The 25464-nt window shown below is 33.4% G+C and overlaps 1 protein-coding gene and 1 pseudogene across 2 annotated transcripts; both read left to right on the top strand.

Annotated features, from left to right (window-relative positions):
- LOC18595018 lies at window positions 6180-9208 on the top strand (annotated as a pseudogene).
- Window positions 20939-23192, top strand: LOC18595016 (protein SOMBRERO). Of its 2 annotated transcripts, none has more exons than XM_007022753.2 (4): window positions 20939-21021; window positions 21879-22066; window positions 22181-22452; window positions 22541-23192. In XM_007022753.2, exons 2-4 carry the CDS (start codon window positions 21898-21900, stop codon window positions 23048-23050), a joined length of 951 nt encoding a protein of 316 aa, XP_007022815.2. In that variant the 5' UTR covers window positions 20939-21021; window positions 21879-21897; the 3' UTR covers window positions 23051-23192. The 2 variants fall into 2 exon arrangements, with proteins under 2 accessions (XP_007022815.2, XP_007022814.2); XM_007022752.2 differs by having other exon boundaries at window positions 20943-21109.

The raw sequence follows: 25464 nt of genomic DNA, 5'->3' as shown, positions 1-25464 counted from the left end.
CAATGTGTCTAGGATGAGAGCCTTCTAGTAAAGGCAAGGAAGCCGTACCCGACGAACAGTGATCGGGGCACCTAGAAAGCATTTAATTTGTACAAATTGTGAGTAAACCCATTATTATTGTAAATTATCTAGAGTTTATTTTTAAATGCTCTTTATGTATTTTATGAAACGAAAATGAGATTAAAATGGGACTTTTGATGTTTTAGAAATAAATGTGACAAATAAATATATTGTGTTGATTATCTGAAATAAGAAACTTTTGATAATGAAATTGAGTAATTGGAGGCTACCAGTTGTCTTGAAAAATATATTTTCCTATGAATGGCTTATGATATATAAATATATGTGGCTATATTTTATAATTGCATTGGCAATTTATGTAAGCTGTCTTTTACTATGCAGGCTGGATAAATAAATAAAAGCCACGTTATATTGTAGAAATTTTATTAAAATTGGTGAATTTAGTCACTGCAGTGACGGATTTTCGTGGACTGCCTATTAGAGGGGTACGGTAAACTCGGTTGCATAGTTACTCCGGTTGTAGAGGCGAGGAGGGTAACTCCCGAGGTAGTGTTAGAGCTCACTTCACGTCGAACCCCCACGTGAATGTGTAACTCGGCCAACGTCAAGGAACGACTTGTTTTCAAAGCTAACATGTGTTTAACATGTAAATATCTTAACCTTGGCGGACTCGGTTAGATGCTTCGGTCAAGGTATCCCCGAGGACTAGTTTTTGGCTTGAGCCCTGTTTCTAATAAAAGTCATAAGCCTTAACAATTGTTTTGGTAAATTACAAATATTTTATGGTTTAAGAAATAAATTGAAAACCTTATGAAATGGTTTGTGATTTGTTGTTTAAACTTGCCTCCATTTTACTTGCCTTTAGATATTTATAATAATGTCTGTTTACTCATTGGGATTACAAAATCTCACCCACCTCCTTTCCAAATATTTCAGGCCTGTGGTAGCATGTAGATACCCGATTTTGTCGAGGATTCCAATTGACCCCTCTATATCACAGACAATAGGTTACTATCATCAACACTTGGTGTATTTATGGGCCACTTGTCATTGTAATTATTATTGTACATTGTAAGTTTGTAAATTATTGTATGTATGAATTTATTTTACTTCCACGTTACAAAAGATTACTGACACGTGTTTCTATAAATATTGTTTTATATAAAAATGCTATATTTTAATCAATATTTTAAATAGTAATATTTGTCTATAAATTTTTTTAAAACAAAAATAAAATAATTTTCGTCTTTTGATTTACTTGAGCAGAAAACGACTGATAATTGTTTAAAACGAAATGTTTAACAATGATTGTACACAGGAAAGGCAAGAAACTGATACGTAAGCCTTGCGGGGTTTCGATTGGCATTTCGGGTAATGAGTGTCAATTGGGACGTCGCAACAGTTGTCATGGGCCCGAGGGAGGTTCCGGGTTGTGACATTGTCTATGTCTTGGGCACTCCGTTAGCCCTTAAACTCCTTCGGTTTGGGGATGTCCACCTTGCTAGTCGGCTGCATGGCCAGCAATCCTCCACCAAGGAGTGCTTTGCACGCTTCGAGCGTTCGCCTTAGCTCGTTCATCTCGCTTCTCAACTGCTTGACCTCAGCCTCTAACCTAGCATCACACTAGGTTAGTGCCTCGAGGGTCTCATTGAGCGCGACTTGCAACTCTTCTCGTAACTCATCCATTTGTTCCTCGCATCCATCCATCCAGGCCTCGCCCACCTCACAACGGTCAACCAACTCTGCCACACGCTCCTCTTGGTGGGTCAGCCTAGACTCTTCTTTGGCGAAAAGATCCTTCGAGATGGACTTCCTCTTCACCCTACTCGAACGCATTTCCCTTGTATCAGGGGTGGAAGCAACACCCTCGGTTCCCACTCCAATCCTCGTGTTTGCCATTGCCGCTCTGATACCAAGTGTCACGGGGGTTTTCTCTTGACCCGTGCAACCTAGCCTTTGTCTTGCTCGAGGTCGGTTAGAAAGGCTAGTAACCTTATCAAGTTAGTAACTTAGGATCGATTTTGGCAAGCACAAGAGAGTTGAGAGAACAAGAGAGAGCTTTTATTGATAGTAATTCCAATACAAGAGTCATTAGTCTCAAATGAGGGGGGGCTTAAGGGGTTTTTATAGCCTAAGACTCCTTGGAGCCGTTACAAGACAGTTCCCAACGGTTAGGGGCTGTTTTGAACTCTGCTGGGCCCTCTTAACGTGCCCCTAGTCCTGTTGCCAACAGCAGGCAATGGCTGCCCTACATGTCTCGAGCTAGCCAGTGTTTCCGACGCATAAGTCAAATTGCCTAGTCAATTCATACACCCCAGTTGAGAGCCAATCTGCCTGCTCTATTGCGTGCCATTTTCCTGCGGCCTACGCTCCCCATCTACGTACTGGCCCGTGCGTGCACTAGCTATCTGCTAGCCTGTGAGCCCAGTCCGCTAGCTGGTGCCGATGCCTCCAAGTCCCTCAGCACCAAATTGGGGTTCCAGCCCTCGTTGCTCTTCCATCTTGGAGCTAGCTCGCCTACTTCAAAGCCTCAAGCCCTTGCCATCGAGTTGTCCCACCCTCTTCCACAAAAAGGGCGTGACATGTGTGGTGTGGGAGTGCACATGACGGTGATAGTGGTGTGCTGTGTGAGTGCACACACTGATGATTTATGCCATGTGCGGTGTGGGAGTGCACATGACGGTGATAGTGGTGTGATGTGTGAGTGCACACACTGATGATATATGTCATGTGAGATGTGGAGTGCACATGATGATAGTGCCTTGTGCGGTATGGGAGTCCACAAGATGATTCTAACTATGTGCGGTGTGGGAGTGTACATGAGCTGATGAGATGGGAGTTGTATACATGTATACACATAAATAGAGAGGTTAGGAAAAATATTATGTGTTTGCATTGAATATTGAATGTTAAAATTTTACAAATGCTTTCCAATTGATTTTCACTATAGCAAAAATAGATTTTCGTTGTGACAAGAATTCTTTTAATTTCATTGCCCTATTTCTCGCTGCAGATAAATTTATTCTCGCTGTAATGAGAAACTCTCGAATGCTGAGGGCTTGACTAGCCCAGAATTTCGTTTTAGCGAAAATGCATTTTCGCTACAACAAGAAACTCTCGGGTGGTTGGGTAAAATGCTTGCCTAGATTTTCGCTGCAGCGAAAATGCATTCTCTCGACAACGAGAATGCATTCTCGCTGCAACGAGAAACTCTCGGGTTATTGATTCAAAATTTTGCCTTAAATTTCCCTACAGCGAGATTCGTTCTGCTATGCTTGCCTTGCTTGAACTTTACTGTACTTTCACTCTTTAACTTCTTTATTGATCATGGATCTTTCAATACTAAGGCACTAAATGATTAAGAGTTGAATTAAGGGGTTTTAACAAGGAATTGAGCTAAATTGCATTGTTTTCAACATAAATGCATCATGTTTTCTAAAACTTCCCGTATTAATGCTTGTTCCCTTCCTATATTCACTCACTGGGTTTATACTCACTCTTTTCAACTTCATGATTTTAGATTCAAAGGCAGTTAGGACCTAGGTTGAGGTGTCCACGTATATCCGTCTTTTCGGTAGGTACCATGGCATTTAGTAGCTATACCTTCACCCAAGGTCATTTCGTTGGAAGTCAAGAGTCTTTTTACTTGTTATTTACTTTGCCTGTTATGTTGTGTAAAAGGGAAATCCAACACACAATGTCATGTTAGTGTGTAACTTTGACATGTTATTCACTTTTGTGGTTGTTGGTTGGCCTAGTATTGCACATGACACCCGTACCTTTTCAAACATGCTAAAAAAAATGAAAAGCATGTTCCTTCTCCCTTTGAAAAGTACAACTTATAATTTTTATGATATAAAGTTTGCCATTCTATATATTTATCTCTTGAATTTTTTTAATGAACTAATCTTGAAGCCTTTAACTTTTTTTTAGGTAAATATTATGTCGTGGATGCTGGTTATCCTAATATGAATGGGTATCTAGCACCCTATAAAGGTGAAAGATATTACATTCTTGATTTTAGAGGTTGCAGTCAGCCAGAAGGTGTAGAAGAAACACTCAACCATGCTCATTGTCATTGAATGAACAATTGGAGTATGGAAGAATAGGTGGCATATTTTACGTGATATGAAGCCATTTCCATTAGTAAAACAAGAAAAGATTATTGTTGCAATAATTACACTTCATAACTACATTAGACAATGTGGTGTTATAGATGAGGAGTTCACTAAATGTGATTGTAATCCTAATTATATTCTTGAGAGTTAAGAAGAAAGAAGTAATGTTAAAGAAATGGGTTCATGTACTTATATAAGAGCATTGGATAATAGTTACACGGGTAGAGTTCGCAATCAAATAGTTGCTGCATTGATGGAAAACAAAAATCATTGATTTAGGAGTTATTTATGAATTATGTGTTACTTATAAATTATTTGTGAAACTCTTTTTTTATAATTTATTATTAATTATAAACTTTATGTTATATAAAGATGTTTTTTATATTTTCAAATTTTAGTTTTAAATAAATATAAAAATAAAGTTAAATTTTTTCTATGATGAACAAAGAAATTTGTGATTAATAGAAAGTTATTTATTAAATACCCTTTATGCAAATTTTAATCAAAATAAGGCTCCCTACAAAAAAATAGATTTTTTTTTACCAAAAACATTCCGTTGGAAATTTCTAACAGATTTCTAATAGAATTCCAATAGAAATTTATTTGATTTTTTTCTACAAATTTTCGATGGATTTTCTATGGAAATATTCCAACTTCCGTTGGAAATCCATCATAGATTTTTTTGGTGCAAAAAAAAAATTTACTCTCACCAAATTTTTTTGACAGAATTTTCGACGGATTTTCGTTGGAATTTTCCTACAAAAAATTATCCGTCGAAAATCCGTTGGAAAGTTTAAAGCTCCAAAAAATTTAAAGTCCATTAAACTTTCAAACGGAATTTTCCATTGGAAAAAGCTATTACTAACGGAATATTTCGTCGAAAAATTCTATCGAAAATAATATTTTTAAAATTTTTTATAAAATATATTAAGAATTTTATAAATTTTATTAATTCTTTACAAAGCATATATTAATAAAAGCAAATATATACATACCAAAGTTAATAATATTAAAAATTTAAATATGTTTTCCTTTACTTGTTTTTTATATTTTTGAAAAATTTATTGAATCATAAATTACAAATTAATAGTTCCAAATTCATTAATTTTATTAAATTAGAAAATTTAAAAAAAGAACATAATAAATTTTTTAATTTTATAAAATAAGATGATAAGATCTAATAATAAATTAAACAAAAAGTAATAATACTTTATGTACGTAGTAATATTAGTTAGTATAAATTTAGAAGACAAATATATAATAAAGCTATTAATATAATATATTTGAAATATATTAGTTTATTGTATGTGTGTATACAAATTAGAATCATAGTTATGGAATATATATATATCACTACCAGAAAATCGGGCAACTATGGCGCGAAAATTTTATCTTGACGTAAAAAATTAGTGACAAAATCCTATGACAAAAACCATTAAAATATTAAAATTTCTTGTTTAACGACAAAATTAGTGACAAAATTGTAACAAAAATTTAATTCGTGCAGCCCGAGTAAATAACATGTGGCCAATTTAAGTATAATTACAAATAATGAGTTAATGTAGGTAAAATGTCAATTACGGAACAAATCCCTTCAATTTTCTTTTTGTTTTTTACTTAACATTGTTTGGAAAAATCTGAATAATTTGATATAATATAGAATCGAATAAAAAAAGAAGTACAGAGTTGAGATAGGAGATTTACAGCAAAAGATTTATATTATGAAAAGAGATGAAGTTCTTCAAAAAACTATCTATGTTTGAAATCTTTTATACGGGACAATTTACACTTAAAGCACCAAATTATGTTTAAGGTCAATTCAAATTTTGTGAATTATCTAATTTGCATTTAACTTATTACAAATAAAAAAGAGAAAACAAAAATGAAGGGTTTTTTTTTTTTCAGTCTATTTATTATGAATAACAAAAGAAGGCAATTGCACTAGAGTAGAAAAACAAATGGTTGTCTTTATTAATTTATAAGTACGGTTAGACAATGAAGAGAATAACAATAAGTAGCTATAAAATTGTAGCGTCTAAGTAAATTAATGAGAGGAAAATTTTGGGGGGAAAAACAGAAAGCCCACCCGCTCCCTCCAAAACCCTCTGATTTTTCCCCGATCTCCATCCCATTTAAAACCCTAAAAAGACTCTTTCCTCTCTTCTTTTCTCTTCCCTTCCAAAAACCCTCATTTCCAGCCGACTCTTCCGGTGATGGCGTTTCTCAACAAAGGAGGCGGAGGAGATAAGGAGGATGCCGACATTCCGATTTGCTACGTTTTCTTAGACCGCGTCTACTCCGTTGCTTCTTTTTGCGTCAACGCTACTAACTCCTCCTACGTTATGTCCAAAAAGGTTAAATCTCATAAACTCATCATCGACAACTACCACCATCACCACCTTAATCCCCAAAATCCCCTGTTCTTGCATGTCTACGCTCGCCTCCCTAAACAGCCCCTCCAATGCGTCTCCTTCTATGACTCTTTGCTCGAAGATGAGAGCGAAACGGTGGTCAAAAGTGAAATTGATGAGTGTTTGAGTAAAAAGATGAGGGTTGGGAAAATTGAGTTGGTGAAATTAGGGGTTAATTCGAGTGTTTTGAGTGAGTTGGATCTCCCGCGTTTGAGGGATTCTAGAAATAATAATAGTGTTAATAATAATGTTAATAATAATTCTGTTAAGAAAAGGAGGCATAATTCCACTCCGAGTTTGCAGCTGGATTTCACTTGTTCTACTACTGCTAAGAAATGGGTCAGGTCAGTTTTTCTTATTATTTACTAAAATTTGTTTCGTTTTCTTTCTTACGTTTTTGAGTAGTGGTGGGGACTCTGCGTTATTTTAATTGTTGATTTATATATTTTGTTAAATTTGATATTGTTTTTACATTTGCTACTGAATTTTGTTTCCATATGCAAATGCAAAAAGTGCAATTGGATACAATGCAAATATTTATTTGGATAAAAAGTGCATGATTTTATGTGAAACTATTGATCTAGAATGGCGTTGCCTTTATGTTGTTTTTGTTTATTTTTAATTGATCATGATTTGGCTTTCTGACTGTTTTTTTTTCTTGGAAGCAAAATGTAAATAGCTAAAGCAACAACCAAAAGGAGTCCTAGTTAGTCGGGTTCAGATGCTTGCAATCTTGATGTAAAAGGCCTTTGTTCAGTTTTCTTTTCTTTTATAATTTTTTAAATATATATTATTTTTATTGGTACTATGGTTATACTAATGAGTTAAATTTGTAACTTGAATCGGTTGAGCTTTGATGATGTTCATCCGAAAGCATTTGTCCGATTGCAATGCAAGGCAAGCATTTTGATGTCTCTTTGAAGTTTCAATTTATAAACATTGAATTTCAATACTTCTTGACGACAATCTTGTTGAATACAGGTTTTTTGGCCATTGGATGTTGATTGCTATTCTGGCCAAGTTGTTGGATACAATGCGGAGACTAATAGACATCATGTCTGCCTCTCATATCTTTTCGATTTTTTTTTATCTGGTTATACAAATTCTTTTGGCATTTAATCGTGTAAAAGATACACTACTTCATTGGGGATTTTCATTTACTTGACAAGTTGAAATGCAGGTTGAATATGAGGATGAAGATGAGGAAGATTTGATTCTTTCTAATGAGAAACTGAAATTTCATGTTTCTCATGATGAGATGGAGTGCCTGAATTAATTTTCTTCATGTAAATATCTTCATGTGGTTTAATGCTAAATTAATTTTCTTTTAGGTCAATTATGAATTTATCTATGTATTTCTTGCTTTTCTCCACCAGCTTATCTTTTGATCTTTGTAGTGCAGGTCATGCTATGTGGCCAGAAATCGTGGTAGATGAATCACTTGTTGGTGATCGTAAAGGTTTAAGCAAGATTTCTGGTGGAAGATCAGTTCTAGTGTAATTTTTTTGCACCCATGATTTGCAAGGTTTCTATGTATTTTAAGTTTGCTGAACATGTAATGTTCTTGTTTTGCATTGATGCTATGCTTATATCTCTTGAGGATTGATATCATTGGCTTCTGTTATAATTTTCAGAATAAAAATTAAATAAGTGATCTCATTTCTCAAAGGACTTCTTTCTTCATTCCATTGGAAGTGCAAGAAACCTCGATTTACAAGGGGCTTGGAAGAAGCAAAACTGTAAGTTATTTTCCTTTTAGGTCTTTTTGCTAAAAGTTTGTTTAGTACAAGTTACAAAAGGAATATGATAAAGAAAAACTTTTTTCTTTGAATTTATTTATTTATTCTAATTGTAATGAGATTAATATGCACATTTCAATTGTTTCTACTTTGTGCTCACACATGGTCCATTTTTAAGCATAACCGAGGCTAACATTGAGAATGAATTGAAATTGATGCTTTTCTAAGGTTATTGCATATGCCTCCTCATCATCCTTTCTCCCTATTTTTAGCTTTTGTGCTTTTGCATATGGCCTAGGGACTATTATTGTATTTGTTATTCTTTGACTTATTTAATGTGATTGTCTTGTTAAATTTAAATGATTAGGGCTGTTGGCATTTATGCTTACTTAGTTTGGTTTTCAGGAATCAATCTTTGTATGTTCCCACATGGTACCCTCCCTCCTTTCTTTGTAATTAGTTGTACTTTATTCTTACAATATTAGTTTCAAAGAGTATGCCTTTGATGGTGACTATGATGGCCTGTTCTTTTTACTCATGCAATTGCATGTAAGAGCTAATGTTGTCTATGTTTAATTCAGTTCAAAATAGGTATCTCAGTGAATAAAAGCTTCTAAGAAGAATGTTACAGCTACAAAATGGAATTGATGTGGATGATGGTGAATGTACAAGTAATGAGGATGAAGGTAGTATAGATTCAGTTGAAGATCACATAAAAGATCAGGCGATTCAATTAACTCCCGGTGGACTTGGAGATTCTCCATATGTAATAGGAGATTTACAAATAATTAGCCTCGGTAATTTCTAGTGGCTTTGAATTGCTTTGTATTTCTATAAGTTGAGACATTTTACAATTTTGAATCTCGTTGTCACGTTGATTAGGCTTCTTTGGCTATTCACACTCTTTCATTCTTCTTTTTGCGTTTTGGACTTTGATTTTTGGGCAAATTGTTAAGTACTGCTAAAATAGATGTGTGTTGTATGTGTGGGTCAAATAGAACATGTTGATATTTTAATTGGTAATTTTCATTAGAAAGGCTTTACAGACAGAACATGTCGTCGAAAATTAGAAAAAGTATTTCTGTTGGTAATACATCACCAACGGAAAATTCCGTCAAAAATTTTTAACGGAATTTTCAGTGAGATACTTTTTTAATGAAAAATTTTGTTGAAAATTTTCAACGAAATTTCTTTTGAAAAGGATTTTTAACGAAATTTCGTTTGAAAATTTTTTATAGAATTCCGTTGCAAATGCCTTTTCAATGGAATTTTTGTTGAAATTTTTCAACGGAATTGTTATGGTATAGTCAACGAATTATGTATTTTTTTTTACGAAAATTTTCAACGAAAAGTATTTTTGATGAGATTTTTACAGATAGAATTTTCAACGGATTTTTTTATTAGAAATTTGTCAGAAAAAGATATTTCTAACGAAATTTTAACTTTTTCAAACGAAAAATTTAATCGAAAAAAATTTGTTTTTTGATAGTGGCTTATATAAGTTGTTTTGACAAACAACTTATCTATAAAAAAGAGTAAATTTAGTAACAGCTTTAATTTAATTTTAAAATTATTATTTTTAATAAGAGCTTTATAATAATTTTTAAGCCAAAAAACAATCAAACTAAACATGCTCTCAAGAGCGGTCTAATAAGTTCAAAAGCGTAAAGCGAAATATTCAAATGAAGTTTTTTTTTTATTGAAATTAAAAAAAATTATTAAAATTTTATTTTTTTAGCTTTTTGAGATGTAAAATTTTTAATTAAACTTTTATAATCAAGTTCTTCTAATATTTTTTTTTCAATTGATAATATAGTTAATCCATTTAATCTTTTTTGAGATATTATTGATCTTAAATAAGATTTTATTAATTTTAGTTTTGAAAAACTTCTTTCTCCTGAAGCAACACTTATTAGAATTGTTAACATTATTTTTAAAATATTTAACTATTATAATTATCTTATATTTTTTAAATGGCTAAATAAAATCAACAATTAAAATTTTTAATTCAAATAAATCAACTATTATATAAAATAAAAATAATATAACAATATAATATAAATCTAAATTAAGAGTAAAAAATCTGTAAAAATTAAAACAATAGTACTTAATTATTAAATGCTTATTGTAAACCGCAAATGAGGCTCACAGCTTTATGAAGATAATAAAAGAACAGACTTCTTGTGTGTTCTTTGAAGAAAAATTAAAGTTAAAGGAAAAAAAAGCAAATGAGAAAAAAAGATTTCAAAAGTAGATATTATACATTGAAAAAAATAATTGATTTTATATATAGGAAAAAAATAGTTGTTGAAAATCATTAAATGCATTGATTGGAAATAAGAGAAATAAGTGAGAAAAAAATAGTTGTTGGAAATGATTAAATACATGTAAATGTTAGTTTATTAAAAATAAGAGAATATAGTTGAAAATTAATAGTATTTTAAAAATAAGAAAGTAATAGAGAATTGAGATTTATTAGGCCCATAATAAAAAAAAGTAAAAAAACAAATAATTTGATGAATTATTTTTTATTTTTATATTTTTAATATAATTAATTATATTATAATTATTATAAAATTATAAACCTTCTTTAAAATTGAAACCTCTTCAAATTGAGAGCCTAAAGCCCTTGCTTGGGTGACTTAACCGAAGGGCTGGCCTGCATGCTCTTATAAGAAGAGAGTTCTTACTCCCCTCCTCCATGTACTTATGAAGTTAATATAAAATCATTTCTATTTGCATGTTGCACGTATTTCTTACTCTTTAGATATATTTATTATTGATTTATAATTTCCCTTACATCCAACCATTCATTAGATCAATATGCATGTTAAAATCAATATCTGTCCTAAAACATGTAACAGAAGGGACCCAAAACCCATGCGTCATTGAACCGAGAACTCAATTTGAGTTTGTGGTTCTTTTAATTCATTTTTTTCTAAAAAATTATGACCTATCATTGATCATTGTTCCTATTATAAAGATTTTACAATCCAAATTCATCTTTTTTCCTTCTATGGATTAAGAATATGTATATGATCGTTGCGGAATTAAGTGCGAGTGTTCTACTCTCTCTCTCTCTCTCTATATATATATATATATATGCACACATCATGTGGTTTTAGCAGGAAATGAAAAAGAAATAATATGAAACCGGTTAACTGATGTACATGTGTGACGGGCATAGGATTCCCTTCCTCATTATTATGCCAGCTGACATTAATACGTACAAGTGTTCGTGAAGGCAACGGCACAGCAGTTGTGGATATAGCAAATAAGCAGAGATGAGAGTGTATTTTTGGGGAAATTAAAATTAAACGATGGATATAAAATTAACCCAAAATCTGGTTTCCCGTCAGCGTGTTTGACCGGCAACCAATCAATAACTTGGTTTAATTACTCCTCTCTAGTTACAGCTGAAATGACACTGAGTAATTTGAAGACAATTTAAACGCAGGCGAGGTTGCGTGAGAATCCCTTTGGCATTGGCGCTTGTGTGTATTAAAAACTAGATTTCAAGTCAACCGAGACATTGGATTGTGTGTTGGATCACCATGCGCTTTGTGGGGATTTTCCCTCTTTTAACAAAGTCAATAAGTTGAAACCCAAACAAGTAAATGCCTTTTCGTTAATTATAAAGGCCCTTGCTTAGCTTGTTTAATTTCTTACCTCTAATTATTATATTCTTTGGACTTTAAATATCCATCAACTTTATTTTCACCTAATTATGGTTAGGGTTAAATTAAGTAAAGCTCGAAGGAGTGTAAACTTATGACACCAAAGATTATATATACTGATCATTGCAGCAACATACTGGACGGAGCAATTCGTGCAATGCAACGCATTGCTAGCGGAGTGAGTTTCCCAACAAATCGATCACATGTTTTTGTTTGATTTAAGAACTCAACATGCTTACCTACTCTTTGCACTGAATTTCATGCCGTTATTACATAAAAATATATCCAAGGATCCTACTATTTGCCTGCAGTTTGAAGAATATGAATATGGATATATATATATATATATATATATGTATGTATATGCTTCAGTCAATGTGCTTAAATTGGTTTCAAAATCAATTACATGCATGGATGACAGTTCAGTTTGAAGAATTCTCTTCCTCCCAAAAAGATCGCCACTGTATATCAGGTTTTATAGATTTTTTAGTGACCTTTGTTATAATTATCTGGTCTAAAAAAATAATTATAATGAAAATACTAAGGCCACGTTTGTTTCACGAAAAAAGATTTTCAGAGAATAATTTTCTGAAAGTATTGATATTTACTATTGTTTGGCTATTTTTCATTCTTTGGTTGTTTTCTAGAAAATTTACATTCCTGTCAAACTAGTCATATTGATAAAATTATTAAAATATTTTTGTTAAAATTTGAAAAAAAAAAATTATTATTATTATTACAAAAATATAAAAATGTTATTATTAATAGTAATTTTTATTAAAATATTAAAAAATTATTTATATTAATATAAAAAGTATTTAAAACACTGATATTTATTATTAAAATATTTAAAAATTAAAAATTTTTATGCTATTGAAATATTATTGTCATTATTATCAAAATACTAATATTTTTATAATAAAATATTTATTATTAAAATATCATGAATTTGTTATGTAATATACTAATATTTATCATTTTATTATCAAAATAGAAATAAATAAGATTTATAATTAGAATAGTAAAATAATTTTTATTAATAACATTTGAAATGGGGAAATTTAATATAAAAATACTTAAAAATATTTTTTTATATGAATATATAATATTTTAAATATATTTTTTGAATTAAACTTAAAAATAATTATTTATTAATATAATAATATTTCTGTGTTAGACCGAGTTGGTGTCATGTGGTGGTGCTTAAGACCACCTCACGAACGGCCTTAGGTGCTCAACACTCCCCCTGAGTCCCACCTAAGTCAGCCTAGGTAGCCCACTTTGTTACATCCTTTTTTGTGGTGGGATATGACTGACGCATGAACCTTGATGGATATAGGCCGCTAGGCTCAATCAAGCCTCATTCCATTCATTCATTCATTAAACATTCATAATCATATGCGAAAGCATACAATAATCATCCATGAGCTTACATTGTCAAAACATGCATGCAACCATAAGCAACAATACACAGTTATGAAACTTTTCAATATAAGTAGTGTAAGTGCAATCATCTCATATATCATCAAAGTGCCATAAGATCATGCACAATATCTTATAAACATTTATCAACACCCCCAAGTGTCCATGAAGGCTCTTGAGCCATCGATCCACATTTAACCATAACATTCGTTAAGTAAAATGCCAAACATCGGCTATATCATCATAAGATGTTCAATATCCATAGACATAATCATAAAGTAAAAATCGACTCATTAGCGAAACATGACTCGACTTTCTAGCCATCAAGCGGGCTATTATACACCTACCAAAGGAAGAAGAATAGATCTTGCCTTTGTGACTCAAGAGCTGAATGTTATCACTGATCTGCAAACAAAAATAATTGAAAAAAATAATGTGTGGGTTACAAAAACTCCATGAGGGGATACTAGGAAGGGGACAAGCCAAGAGAGAGAGTTTTTGCAGAAATTACATCATTAATGTTAACATGCATCTTGAGATAAATATACTTAATTCCAAACTTTTCGTAAAAATAGAGTTGTTATAAAGCAGTCTTACTTTCATAACGACATCAACGTTTTGTAAATATATAGTTCTTTAAATCATTTAAATGTTTACAAAAACCTTTAGGAAAAACAAAGAAACTGTACTTTACTTGTGGTATCAGATCATCCTTAAAAGAAACGATACTTTTCCATATAAACCCCAAACTATGGGTAACTTACTTCGATCTTTTCGTAAACCATGTGAGCTACGCATGTATTCTAGATCATCTAAAAGAATTCGATCATAACATTCTGTAATCATCTTTCAATCTATATAACCCAAATAATCATTTATCAATCAATATAACTCAATGATCAATATCCAAGCCCTGAAATTAACCAATGCATTGAAACTTATTCTATCTAGTAATCTATCTTGGCTATCTTACAACTTAGAGTCTAACTTACTATTTAATCAAACAGTTGAGCATAAGAAGTAACCACAGTAACATCACAATAGCAAGAGTAATATGCAATAATCATGAATGCAATGGGGATGCCTACTAGGTCATGGCCCATGTTTGGGCTCCCATATTTGAGCCTTGATGAGTGGCACATCAGCCTCACTCATTTGAACATCGCCATCATGTAGTGGGGATCGCTCCATACATATAAATGGGCGATGGCACCACATGTGGGATATTACCTCACACCATGTGGAATGCCATCATCTATCATACTAGACACATTCACCACATGTGCAAATGTTGCCTTACACTGTGTTAAAATGTTAGGAAACATTTTCATACAAAGCATTATCTCATATATCAATACATTTTTAGCACATAATCATTTCAAGTAAACTCATACTACACCGTTAACCTTCCTATAAGGTATGTGGAACTACATCACATATTATCCCAAAGAACCATGTTTCACATGTTCTAATATTACTCACATAAAGCATATCATAAGTTTATGGGTGGGAATGTCTACCTCCACTTAAACATCCATAAGTCTTAACTTAATTCTCAACTCCCATCTTAACAGAATTGACGTTTTTAAGTAAAATGGTTGAAAAGGCTTGTCCCCCTTTGTTGAAAACTATAAAATAGTAGAATATTTACATACATAATAGATTGACAAATTAGTTGAAATTCATTTGTGTCATCTCACATAATAAATCATCATCAAATCAAATCCTTCAATTATACTTTTTGAAATCTAGTTGAAAACATTGGAAGGCAAATCCTTTGATAATCCATCATTTGAAACAATATTTCATCATGCACAAACAATCATTTCAATAGAAATCATGCTTACTTTACATATTACAATACTTGAAGAGATGTATCTACTGACCTTTGAAATGTCAACCTTTACCAATAAGCAAGACTTTACTCCAACTAATTTCTTGGAGTTTTGACTGTTCTTAAAACATTAAACAAACAATACCATCATTGCTCAAATTATAGATCACATAATAACCTTTATAAACCTTTTGGAAACTAACCAAGTTCATCTAAAACTAGTTTTCTAACATAAATCCACTACTACTTAACATAATAAATGCTTAGAAACCCATAAATCCTTCATCTTTAGCTTAAGTGAGCTTGGATGCTAAGGAAAATCACAAAATCTTTGAGCTTTAGTGTTCAATAGAAAATCTGGGCATAAAAATAATATTTTTAATGCTAAAAAATTCATAAATCAAGATTCAAAAGTTGAAAGGTGTCACCTTTGTTTGAAAAATCCAAAACCAAAATTCCAATCTTCCAAATTAATGATTTAGTGTGAAAATGGGCTTGATAGAACTTAGAGTTGCTAAAGAACTAATGAGAGGATGCTTAGAATGAAAAACCCTTGGTGGTATGGGTCATATTTATACTACGGGATGTGAAAATAACCTTTTGCTCCTTTTATTTTTTTTTCAAAAACCAACGAAATGTATAGATACTTTTGGTTCTAGAAAAATTGTATTGATACATTATGAACATGTATACATGCTTATCAAAAACCATTTTTGGGCTAAATGTATCAATACATCATGAACATATATCGATACGTTTGAGACAAAATGTAGTTTCTAAGACATATTGCCTATAAAACTTACCCAGCTTATATACATTAAATACCATTTTAGTAAATATTCTCATTTTTACTTCTTTCCTTTTACTTTCCATTTACTTAAGATATTTAATGTAAATAAGCAAACACCCCCTATTTGGATTCAATAAAAATATGAAAAAAATCAAAATCCATAAGAATCAAAATCTAAATTTTGGTTTTAAGAACAAAATAGAAAAAGTTGGACTGAAATTAAATTTTCAGCTCTTATTTACCATAGCAAACATACTCCTAAAATTATGAAAAAAATCATTTTTGGTTATTTAAATATCAAAGGAACCATTACTGTCATTTTTTATTTCCAAAAGATTGTTCTATAAAAATTACACATTTTGACCCTTTCTAGATTTAGAAAAATATTTGCTTTAATAGTGATAGCCAACCAAAGTGATAGTGAATTCTTTTTTTTTAAGGTTAAATCTAAATTCAATGTTCAAAACATGAAATCTACATGCTCACATAAGGATTTACTAATTTATTCTCCTACATCAAGGTGGGGTTTCACACACCCTCTTACTTGGGTCAACTCTTACACACACAATAAAAAAAAATGAAAGAAAATAAGGTAGTAGAGTGAAGGCAAGAAAAGAGAGTATATTGCTCAACAAATATACAAGGGTTGGGGGTCTTCTTTTATAGGTGAGGAAACCCCCTTACAACATTCCAATGGGCAGAAACCCCCTTTACAATGGCTAAAAAGGCCAAGGAAACACCCCCCCAATGGGCAAATTTTTTAATCTACCTCCAAACTCTAATAGGGTGTGGACTTGATGGTCCGACACCTTGAATGACTTTTCCCTAGCCTTATGGTCATGCGGCCTACGACACCTTCCCCTACTTGAGCTAGTAACACCCTTGTTGTTAGGGGAATGTTGTAACTTTACATGGGTTAACCAACCCTTTTTGTCTCTGTGCCACTGCACCTCCCTTATCATGCCATTAGAGAACCATTTCTCTCGTGGCATCCTTTGATAGTGCACAAGCAACTTCCTCATAGGCTTTTCATCCCCTTTAATGGCACTTAGTCGCTTGGGCTCATATTATTACAGCTCATTTTCACTACTTTTGCCCTTAATTGATGAAAGCTTCTTCTTGATCGAGTAGTCCCTCATTGGGTGGTCACCATCGCATAAGTAACACTTAAGGACTCCCTTCCCTCAAGCTTTGTCTTCGATTCTAGCCTTATGACAAATAACTTTCCCATTGGCTTCTTTCTTAGGTAAGGAGCCCTCGTCACTTCTTTCCCTATTGTCGTGCCATTGCTTGGGGAAGTTGACATGCTCAAACTTGACTAGTGATTTTGTTGTAACTATGGCTTAGCTCATGTACTGCACACCCCGGCATTGTAGCTTAACCTTCACCCATGGTTTCAGCTCATCCATGAACCAAAACAGCACCTTTCATTCACTCATGTTCGACACCATGAGTAGTAACTCAGAAAGCTTTCAACAATAGTCATTCTTTTAGCCTTTTAGCGTGAGCTTACGAATCTTGCCTCTAGCCTCATCCTTTGGATACTTAGGCTTAACCTATGTCTCAGCTCCTACGTGAACTTTTCCCATATGGTCATGGCAAGCTCTCTATGCCTCACTTTATTGTCCTTACAATGCCACCATAGGAGAGCCACATCCATCAAAAACAAAGTAACAATGCTCACCTTAGCCCCCTCCGTTATCCCAACCACCTAAAAATACTGCTTCATGTCCTAGACAAAGTTGTCTTTAGCAAAGTCGCTCCCTACAAATGGCACTGGCTTGGGCACCTCCACCCAAGGATCCCACTGGCCAACAATTGAAGTGGCTTAGGAGGCAGCAATATCTCCTTATAGCTACTTGAGCTCCTATTTGAGCATCTTCACCATGGCCTTCAAGCTCACATTCTTCTAGGCTAGGATGTCGAGTGACTAGTTCAAGGCGTTTTGCATCTCCGCTCACAACTCTTCCCCCGAAACTCAAGCCCTTGATGCATGCCTCAATCTCATCATGTCGTGTTAGTGTATTTTCAAAATAAAATGTTGTCTCTTCAAATGAAAAGCTATCTTAACGCAAAGGTAATGTTACATAGTGTCACTATTGGATTGTAGGTGGTTTTTCATGTAAATAGTTATGTCTTTTAATAAAGTGACATGTTGGAAAAACACCTCTAAATCCAAAGGTTATGAGACAATTGGAGAAACACCACAACTTAAAAGTGTGATATGAAAAGTTATCTTTTTATATTGTAGCTCAAAGATTATGTTTTATGGAATGAATGCTTGTCCTTTCATAGGATGATTATGAAATAATATCTTTATCTAAGGATTGTGTCTTGCAAAATGCAAAAGTGTATTTAAGAAAAAGAGATGCCCTGATGAAAAGATTATGTCTTTAAGAAAAGACATTGCAAACCTATATAAAGGACTTGTTGCCAACCATTTTCACACACAAAAACAAATTAGACAAGAGTAGAAAAATCAAAAGCAATACAAGTGTTATGTTCATAAAATAAACATAAACACTTGAGTTCCCATCATCTATCAAAGGAATCCAAATTGCTTATAATCTATTTGTTGCAGAAAGTAGGTTCTAAGGTTGAACAACTTTGCAAGCCCTCGGGTGTATCTAATGGTTTACTATCGTAAAGTGGAAAAACGAAGTTAAACGTTGACTTCATTGTATCCTTAAGGCTATTCGCATAATTCCCTTTTTGTATACCAAGTGTTGGGGGAGAAATAGGTCTTAAAAATAGCATCTATTAAAAGGCTTACCTCAAAGCCAATTTTGTCAGTTCTTTGAATTCCATCTGAACCCCATTTGCACCAACATGTTGTTCCCTCAGCTCCCCCACCATGACCTCAACCTTGGTCATGTAAGCCTCCATGGAAATCAACAAATCTTTTGGTGCCTAAATCACTGTGACCATTTGGCTCTAGCCTATAAAGCTACTCTCACCTTTACAATATTAAAAAGATGCAAAACATCTTAACTTTTTCCTCGGAAGATCATCTCATTCCTAAAAAGCCATATGGACCAAATGATAGCAAAAAAAGCCATATCCTAATTTTTTCATCCCTTTTTTTTTTTTAAGAATGATAGAATTCCATTAAAGAAAAAAAGGCCTTTGTGTCATTCTAGGCTATCCACATGTAACCTTAAGCATCGCACCATAGAGCCCATACATTCCACGATTCAGCACATATGAAGAAAAAGTGACTAATAGTTCTGAGATCTCTATTATAGAGTGTGCATTAAGGTGCCCCATTGCTTACTAAAATTTTTCTAACAAGTTCCCCTTTTAACTACCATATTCCCCAACAACAATTTCTAAGAAAAAACGCCCATCTTGTGAGGGGCATGCCTAGCCTAAACAAGCTTCAATATACTATCTCTATTAGCTTTACTACCAAAAGCTCTTCTCTAAAAGAATTTTGCAGAGTAGATGCCACTTGTTGTATCTTTCCAAATAACTTCATCTTGGAAACCCCTTTCTAGGGAGAAATTGTTTAATAGGCTCCGTAAAGTACCCATTGCTCAGTTTCCCACCCAAATAAATGTTTTCTCACATCAATGTTCCAATGCCAAAACCTATTTTCCTTCACTTAGTATTCCATTAGCATACCACCTTTATTAATTGTTAGGGCAAAGATTCCTGGGAACACGACCTTAATAACAAAATCGTTAATCCATTTATTGTCGAAATGGAAATGCACTTTCTATTCCCCATAATGATGCCAATATCAAAAGAAACTTGCATGAAAAATTTGTTAATGAGGGAAAGGGGGCTAACAACATTTCTTCACAAACTGGAAGTTTTGTGATTGACACTCGCCTTTGGTAATAGGGCAGTCGGATCAGCTCCACTCTTCTCTACTATAACCTCATCCATGAGCTTTTCTTTTCATTATCGTATATTCATCTCCACTTGTTGAGAAAGAATCGGTTTGAGATTGATAATCCCAAGTCCCCCATAGTCTTTATGCTGGCACACAACGCCCCAAATCTTATAATTAACTTTAGCTCTAGGCCATGCCCCACACCAATAAAATCTCCTATAAATCTTTTCAAATTCATTATTCACTCCTTGGTTCAATAGTATTAGAATTCTTATCTATACATGGATATATTTTTAAATTTTTATTTAATAATTATAATTGAAAATAATAGAAATATATAAAATAGTAATTAAAAATATAATGAAGAAAGATGTTTTTGTCAATCAAAAGCCTTATCTACATCCATACTTTTATATATATTATAGATGTAAAATATATATCATAGTTAGATTATAGATATGTCTATTTTAATTGTGAGTTATATCTTTCAATTATTGAGCCTAGGACAAATAGTAATATTAGCGAAATGATTTAATCCTGCAATAATTTGTGGGGATTTATGCATTATTATAACATAAAAGAAAAACAAAGGAAAAGACTAAAAGAGAAATTTGAAGGCAATGTGAATGAAATTTGTAGCTATTGCGTTGGGAACGGGAGAGTCCGACGTATTTATTTAAAGAAAGATAAAAGTAAAAGTAAGAAGAGTGTAGGATTAGCAAAAATATATAGGTGGTGGAATAAAAGGAACAGAACGCAGGAGGGAATTCTTTCATTCCTGTCTGACTCTGACCGATGGATTGTGAATATAATGCTACATCTAATATAAAAAGAGGAATACTAGAGAAATTAAATATTAAGTCTGAGTCATTGACAGTTGTGCAGATTTTCTTCATTCTAATGAGGCGATTTTCAGGACTAAGGTCTCCCGTTCAACGGACATTTCCCGAAGCCTATTCATACCCATGAGAAATTGAGGCTGAGAGAACGTAAACACATTCTCTCTCTATCTATATGTATATTATATAATTTTTTTACTATATATCTTATTTGTCTTTATTTCTGGACCCAGCCGATCCTCGGTTGTCGGTCTTTCTTAATCTTGGCACTCATCCACATCTCTCTCTCCTCTCTCTCTCCGTCTTAAAGACCTAACATCGTGCCCTTGAAGGTAAGAAAACGACCACCTCGCTGCCTGCTTTTCCTCCGTGGCTTGTCTTGTTTGTGTTATCACCCACACACACTTCCAACCGCTAAAGGTTTGCTTTTTCTCCCTTTTGTAAGTTTCTTTTGCTCTTTGGAGTTCAGTTTTTCTCCTTTTGACACTAGCTATCATGTTGGACTGCGGTTGCAGTCGTTAGATTTTAGGGTTTCTTTTCCTGGTTTTTGAGCTCTTGCCGTTTCCCTCTTCCTAGCTAGCAAACAGCATGGTTCTGGAATTAAACAGTATACAAGTATATAAGCTATAGAGGTTCTGGTTTTAACTCATGAGGAGCCCAACTAGGTTCACACATGACTGCTTCTCTATTTGTTTCTTTAATTCGTAAAGTAGTAGCAATCCTGGTTTTCACGCACCTCAAAGACAAATATATGGCTACTGCAATGTCCAGCTTTGCTTTTGTTCTGCTTGTGGTGCTTGGTGAATATTGTCATACAAAATATAGTACGTAAAGATGTCTGAGTTTGTTTTTGTCAGCAGTTTCTACCCACTGCATATAGAAATTCCTTTTGGTTTGGTGTCGTCGAGTCCGTTTCTTTCTTCTTCAATTTACTACTTATTTATTAAAGTACAGCATATATGAATGTAATTTAAAAGTTCTCCAGTTTGCAATGAGAGATTTATTTTATCATCTGAAAGTTAAGACTATGTTAGTAAATATATGAATGGCTGAACATTTTATCCATGTATCTTCAGACGTTTTCTCTGTGGACTGTGGCTCTTGCTTGTTAACAGATATTTTAAGTGCAGCAGGGCATGCAGAAATACATATAGATGAAGATACTAATCACACACGTATTTTCTTTCAGCGCAACCGTGGAAAATAAAATGTTGCCAGGAAATGGGCAGCTATCAGTTCCCCCAGGTTTCCGATTCCATCCAACAGATGAGGAGCTTCTGTACTATTACCTGAGGAAGAAGGTCTCCTATGAAGCTATCGACCTCGATGTTATCAGGGAAGTGGATCTCAACAAACTTGAGCCTTGGGACCTCAAAGGTCAGATCATTTCTTCATCTTGACGTCTTGTTAGGTCAATCAATCCATGAATAATTGCTAATGCCTTCCTTTTTTCTCTAAATTATCATTATTTATTCTTCTTTTAACATGCAGATAAATGCAGAATTGGATCCGGGCCTCAAAACGAGTGGTATTTCTTCAGCCATAAGGACAAGAAATATCCAACAGGAACTCGAACAAATCGGGCAACTACAGCTGGTTTTTGGAAGGCTACGGGGAGGGACAAGGCTATCCACCTCTGCAACTCCAAGAAAATTGGCATGAGGAAAACCCTAGTTTTCTACACGGGGCGGGCTCCTCATGGCCAGAAAACTGATTGGATCATGCATGAGTATCGCTTGGACGATGATGATTCTGATGTTCAGGTAATACCCACAGAGAAAACGAACCGTATGATTTAGTCTCATATTGCTCGCATAATTAACATTAATGGTCGTTGATGTTGACTAGCAGGAAGATGGCTGGGTTGTCTGCAGGGTATTCAAAAAGAAGAATCATAGCAGAGGAAATTTTCAACCAGAATTTAGTCAAGAAGAAAGCTTTACTCACATCAAGACTGTTGCTTCTTCAGCGCAACTGGAGACAAGGCATAATCATTTGCAAGCGCTATATGATTTTTCTTTTGATGGCTCCATGCAGCTCCCGCATTTATTTAGCCCAGAATCAGCTGTTGCTTCTTCTTTTATATCGCCTGTCTCTTTGAACTCCACGGATATCGAATGCTCTCAAAACTTACTGAGGCTAACATCAAGTGGCGGTTGTGGACTCGTGCAACAAGAGAGGTACAATGGTGAATGGTCTTTCTTGGACAAGCTTCTAGCAACTCATCATCTGAGTGTGGATCAACAGCATTCCCAAGGCAAATGTAGCCCTTCCTCCCAAGTTGATGTTGGCACTTCAACTCAAAAATTCCCATTCCAATACCTCGGCTGTGAGGCTGACATTCTGAAATTTTCGAAGTAGAGATTCCAGGTGCCAAATATTAAGCTTTTATCATCATAAGCAGTGGCAAAGACATTCTTTACTCTAAAATCTTATTACGGTCAGACACGGTTGTATTAACTAGTTTGAACTTCTATCTTACCTAATCTCTAAATTTGAGTTTTACTGCCAAATTAAAGAAGAAAAAAGGAAACTGTATACTAGCATTTTCAAGCTTAACAAAAGGGTGGTTGATTGCAAGATTCACGACCTACACATCATAATCTCTCACAATATTGCAGAAGAGAGAATGTTAGCTGATAGAAAGCGACTCCAAGATTCTTTTCTAGACGATTCACGAACTATTCCAATCACCTATACTTGCCGTAGAAATTTACTATAGGATCAAGCAACAACATACAAGAACTTCAAGCTATTGGCACCGAGGGTGAAAGGTTTTTTGGGTGGGAATAGTTTTGGGCAAAATTTGAAAATAGCCCTCAAAGATAAAAGGTTTTTGAAAATAACCTTCCCCATACTTTAACTATTTTTAGACAAGAGAAAAAATTTTGAGACAAAACTACCCTTAAAGAAACCTCCTCATATTCAAGCGCACATGTTCTAAAATTTTGCTACACGCCATGTTTAAAAAAATGTTGTTACACGTCATATTCAAAAAAATGTTGTTACACGCCATGTTGAAAAAAATTATTGCTACACGTCATGTTAAAAAAAAAATTATTGTTGCACACCATATTCAAAAAAATTTTGCTACATGCCATTTTAATTGTTTTTATCCAAGAGAAAATATTTTCGGATAAAATTACCTTTAATAAAACCTCTTCAAATTCAAGTGCATAGTAACTTTACACACCAGGTATATTACATGACAAAACTTTTCCTCTCCCCTTTTATTTTTCAATAGCACAAATGCCAAGTGTTTTACATGCCATTTGAACATTTACATCGTTTGATTCATTTCTCATTCCCAAAGCTAGCAAAGTGTTCGAACAAGTTCAAAGCAAAGTAATCATTCACAGCAACAAGTTTGTAACTGTGTAAAGAGGTAGGCCAATCAATGTTGAATTTTTTGTTGTGTTTTTGAGTTGGTTTTTATTGTGATGGTAGCCACATTTATTGATTATGTTGTTAAATGGCATATAGTGTTATTTAAAGTTGTTGATTTTGTTAAATGTGGTAGTTGAGGGTTTAAGGAAATCCCTAGAGTTGTTACACACCATGCCCATTTGGGTCGAGTGTTGTTAAAATGGCATGTAATATATCATGGCAATATGAGCATGGTCTGTAACAACTTTGGGGATTTCCCTAAGTGCATGAATATAAGCATGGTGATTGGCATCATTTATAAATTTCAACATGGCGTTGATGAGTGCATCAAATACATATATTTAACGGGAGATTAAATACATAATTAGTCTATGTTAGACTAGTTTTAGGATCGGATTTAGGTGTTTTTATTTATTTTATTAGTTTAGTTTAAATTATGTTTACATATTTAATTTAAGTTAATAATGTTAGTTTTATGTTATTTATATTTTTGTAGGAGTAGGATCAAAAATAATTTCAATTGGTGAAGAAAGGTGCATAATGGAATGGTGCTCTGTGTGCATATGTTTCTGTAGTTCAAGCATATCTCTCACTAAAAAAGTCCAAATGACATTATTTTTAGACCATTAGAAAGCTAAGAGGTAGGGCTACAACTTTTATGTTTACCACTTTGGCCAGTTCTAATCGAAATGTGGTTAAAATCTTTGTCGAAGTGAAAGTAATGCACCAAAAAAACAAAATTGGGCAGAACCCTTGAGAGCTGCGGCTTTGGAAAATGAGAGCCGCAACTGTCACTGTATTTTCCAAAAATAACAAGCTTACGGGGATTTGGATGCTAAGGCTTTTGAAGGCTATTTAAAGGGCCTTTTTCAGAGGTTTTTGGAAGGAGGCATCAAGTAATTTCTTTGGAGAAAAAGAGTAAAAAACAAAACAAAAAAGCAAGAGAATTGAAGGGAGAATCAAGATCACAAAGCTTCAACTATTAGTTTTCTCTCTCTACTTTTGTGTTTTTCTTATTTTCTTTGACTTGGATTAATGGCTAATTTACTTTGGATGAAGTTTTTATTAGATATTATGAACTAAACTATTTTTCTAGGATTGCAATTGAACTCATCTGTAATCTAAATTTTTAATCTCTTTCTTGCTTATTTTCAATGGAATTGATTTGTTTATTCCAATTTGTTCTTAATGCTTTTAATTGCTTGGCCACCAATAGATTGATTTAGGAACCTAAACAAACTTGAGAAAGGGAGTTTAGTGTAGACTAATATTGATATAGCATATTATCATATTAATTGATTTGCATATAAGATGGGGATATACCTATAGGCCATATGTAGCCAGATTAGAACCTGAACTTAATGAATCTATTGTAATTTTAATTCACA

Source organism: Theobroma cacao, chromosome 7 (genome assembly GCF_000208745.1).
Source record: "Theobroma cacao cultivar B97-61/B2 chromosome 7, Criollo_cocoa_genome_V2, whole genome shotgun sequence".
NCBI lineage: Eukaryota > Viridiplantae > Streptophyta > Magnoliopsida > Malvales > Malvaceae > Theobroma > Theobroma cacao.
The sequence above is the reverse complement of the archived record's forward strand: the minus strand, read 5'-3'. Positions and strand labels throughout refer to the sequence as shown.

Bases quoted from the DNA above. Each gene is read 5' to 3' on its own strand.
- LOC18595016 (XM_007022753.2), top strand. From the start codon at position 21,898: ATGTTGCCAGGAAATGGGCAGCTATCAGTTCCCCCAGGTTTCCGATTC. The intron at 22,067-22,180 runs GTCAGATCATTT...TTTAACATGCAG, and splicing joins TGAGCCTTGGGACCTCAAAG to ATAAATGCAGAATTGGATCC. The intron at 22,453-22,540 runs GTAATACCCACA...GTTGACTAGCAG, and splicing joins ATGATGATTCTGATGTTCAG to GAAGATGGCTGGGTTGTCTG.